We start from the raw sequence: 3,664 nt of genomic DNA, 5'->3' as shown, positions 1-3,664 counted from the left end.
TTACTTGAGTCGTTTGTACTCTCTGTTGCATATCACACCTTCCAATTCATATGTCTGGGAAAATGAAAACAATGGCATAAATAATTAAAAATTGGCAAAATATTACGCCTTAAAAAACACCGATAACAACATCATCACCATTTCACCCGGGCATTTCACAAACCAATTTTACATACAATACGGTAATTACATTAATACAGACGTGTATCTCAAAAAATGTTGCAATCGAAAGAACAATATTTCAGAATCTACATCCATAAAATAAAATAAATAAAATTGTAACATTTTTTGAAATGCACCCTGTAGCCTAATACCACCAGTCTAAAAAGAATCGAATATGCCCTGTATCGTTGCCATACATCCATTATGTTATCAAATTGGATGCACATAGATGGTCTTGTTTGTAAAACCTGCAGTTATTCTCACGAGATAATGAATTATTACGGTTTTCTCTTTTATCAATTAATATAATATTATTAAACGGGTTAAAGATAAAAGATATTCGTGAATGAATGAACTTGGGGTGAGGAAGTGATATGAGTGACGCCCCGATTACGTTACGAGAGAATAAACAATAATATTAGTAGGTTAATTTATTCACATAGCCCTACTTACTATATGGAGATCATTATTGTCTTTGAGTTCCCATGTATAAGAAGGAACTTTTCCTTTCCCACTTGCCGGTTTCTCAATTTGTACTAACTTGTCTCCTTCTATTTTAATAGTTGTCTGAAAAAAGATTAAACGAACAAATAAGTATCAGACACACAGCTACAAATGCGCGTCGCTAACCTTATTGTTAATTGACGTCCAATAATAGAGCCAAGTTTTTGTCAAAAAGTATGTCTTTTCTAACCATTTTAAAGATAAGGGTAAATCGCTGAACACAGTGCATGCATTCCACGGTCAAATTTGATAAAGCTTGACAAATGCACGTGTGCGAATTAATTATCCGTCATATACTTGGAGAGTTTAATATTCCTGAATGATATGTGCATCTTTTGAAAATTACAATAAATGATATAGTTTGCCAGGAGCAACATGTAAGTAAAGGAAGAAACAGTCAATAACACAGCCTAGCATCTTGTATGGATCTGTTCTGTGGATTTTATATGAAGGCAAGCTAAAAACAAAATAGAGAAAACTTTGGCCACCATCATTTGACGTTTGCTGGAGCCCACTTTTTGGACCCCTCTTTTCTATCATAGCATTGGAAAACCTTCCTTTATACAAATTATACTCACCAATACATTCCTACCATCTACAGTTTTGTCTTTAAATTCTTGACCCAATGTGAAATCCCATATATGTGACTTAACCATCGTCCATTCGTGGATTTTGTAATGGTCGCCTTCGATTTGCTCCACTGTCAAATCAGGATAACTCGACATGCCGATTTTACGAAGCACGATATTGACACCTGAAATATATGAAAAATAACAAATGAAGATTAAATAATAGAGGCATATACCGAAATAAGTTTGTTATTAAAGAAAAAACAAACATAAAAGTTCTGTCATAAAGATATTACAATATTAATGTTTATCGAGACATATGATGCATATGTTTTTGAAAGACAAAGAAATAAATGGTGTTGCTTTATATTTCCAGCAAGAATTACCTAACAAAAACCCAGTGGCGTACATTTTGTAGCGTGGGTCATCATAATTATGGGGGGACCGACCATGTGGGGCACCGGGTCTGATGGGGGGCACAAGTCGGTTTTTGGCGATTGGGGGCCGTGCCCCTACGCTATACCGTCGCTATAACGCCACTGCAAAAAACCCATCCATCCCAGCATACCCCACATACCGCCCGACACCGAACAAGTAACTCACACACACTTCATGTACTGCATGAGCGTCATACTGTATCTAATACCGCATGTTGCAGATAAATGGGCCGAATGTGCGTTTTCCAGATTACGGTTTTTCTGTCAGAAAAACTGTTCAATCGAATAACTTATTAACATATTTTTGCACTTTAATCCGTGTCTCTGGGCTACAGCTTGTTCATTTTTGTCTAAAAATATATGTGTTTTATAAAATTACAAATACGTTTTTGATCAATTATTATAGAATTATACGGGCCCGGGGGGCACTTCAACTTTGGGAGGTGACGCGTATATAGGGCTGTGTTAAAAGACCCCCTTTTTCAGCATCGCTGTCACCCAAAGACCCCATATTGTTTTTACGAACACATGCTCTGTCACCCGAAGACCCCCTATTTTTCAATTTGATCAGCACCCAAAGACCCTTAAAAGTTCAATTTGAACAGCAACTTTCATTTATCACTAATTTTGTTACTTATTTTGAAAAAACAAAAGAAATTTGAAGCCATTTAGATCTAGAAATCCGATTTTCGAGGTTTCTGTGGCACTGTTACGGTTCTCACCCAAATTCCATTAAAAAAGGTCATGTTCTCACCCAATGACCCCATATTTTTTACATTTTGCTCTCACCGAATGCCCCTTATTGCGAAAGTGCCAGCCCTCACCTATATCCATTTCAAATTGAAGTGCCCCCACCCGGGTATACGGGCCCCGAGACTCCGAGGTAACGCACGTCATGGGTCTTCAATTACATAACGAAAAAATTATTTTTGTATAAAATATTATTATACAAATGCAATTAAGAAAGAGAGGATGAAAACTGTTAAAAGAGAGAAAGATAAACGGTATAGTGTAGCCTACACTATATAATACACTTTCTGTCACAGCAATGCATTAATTTTCCTCACATGGGCATGGCGAGGCTCGGCGTCGTAGTAAGGTTTAAAGATCATTTGCCAGTTATGATAATCTTTATAAATTATTCGAACAAAATGATCGAATGGGCTCGTGAAACCAATGCATTGTAAACTATATGCGACAGTAAAATAAAATGACAACAGCAATAACGTTACCTAATGTCTTCATAAACTCCTCCAGGTTGTCACTTGATTCAAGCTTGTAATGTCCCAAGAATTTATTAGCAGCCATGGTTGCAAATTAATGTAAAATTTATTGAAAATTTGTGCAGAATTCTTTACGCACCAATCTTGTTTGATGACTAAAATCAGTTGTAAAATTGTTTCATTGTCACCGTACATGGTCCATGATGTTATCTTTCATTTTGATACGCCTCCTTCTGGGAGATACCACATGGGTTAAGGGTATTAGGTTCTGTATGCGAGTATTATACATGTAACAACATCGACTTTCTTTCTTTCGTAAGAGCATTGATTGATTGTTAATTGATTGGTTGGTTAATTTAGTGCCGGGATTTAGTGTGTGGGGGTGTGTGTGGAGGGTGGATGTGTAGGGGATGGGGTGTGTAAACAATTTGTAACATTGGCCAATTTGTTCTTGTAAATGGTTTTGACAGGAGACCCGGGATATGGAAAGAGGACACTCTTATATTTCAATACCCGGGTTCAATACTCGTGTGAGAGGAGATGCTAAAATAATCAATTAAATATGGAAAAACACATAACAATTAGTACTCGTACTAAACAAATAGTTCTGCAGACTTCTAGAGTGTTTGTCTGCACATAGTATTTTCGGGTCACGGTCCCCAATGCCACTGTTTCTGGATTGTGATAGATGGTCTCTTTTTGAAATCACAGAATAACATGTAGGGCCTATTTGGAAGATGATGGCAAATTAATCCAGAAAGAGAAATCA

General features: G+C 36.7%; 1 protein-coding gene across 1 annotated transcript; it reads right to left on the bottom strand.

The window, feature by feature from the left end:
- Positions 1-3,152, bottom strand: LOC140164569 (cellular retinoic acid-binding protein 2-like). The gene is made up of 4 exons (XM_072187878.1): positions 2,905-3,152; positions 1,245-1,420; positions 616-729; positions 1-54 (listed from the first exon to the last, which is right to left on the bottom strand). The coding sequence occupies exons 1-4, from the start codon at positions 2,978-2,980 to the stop codon at positions 1-3; spliced, it is 420 nt and encodes a 139-aa protein (XP_072043979.1). The 5' UTR covers positions 2,981-3,152.
- Positions 3,153-3,664: the final 512 nt, after the last annotated feature.

The sequence above is a fragment of the Amphiura filiformis genome, chromosome 1, assembly GCF_039555335.1.
Source record: "Amphiura filiformis chromosome 1, Afil_fr2py, whole genome shotgun sequence".
Taxonomy (NCBI): domain Eukaryota; kingdom Metazoa; phylum Echinodermata; class Ophiuroidea; order Amphilepidida; family Amphiuridae; genus Amphiura; species Amphiura filiformis.
Note: the sequence above shows the minus strand (reverse complement) of the source record. Positions and strands in the feature narration are given on the sequence as shown.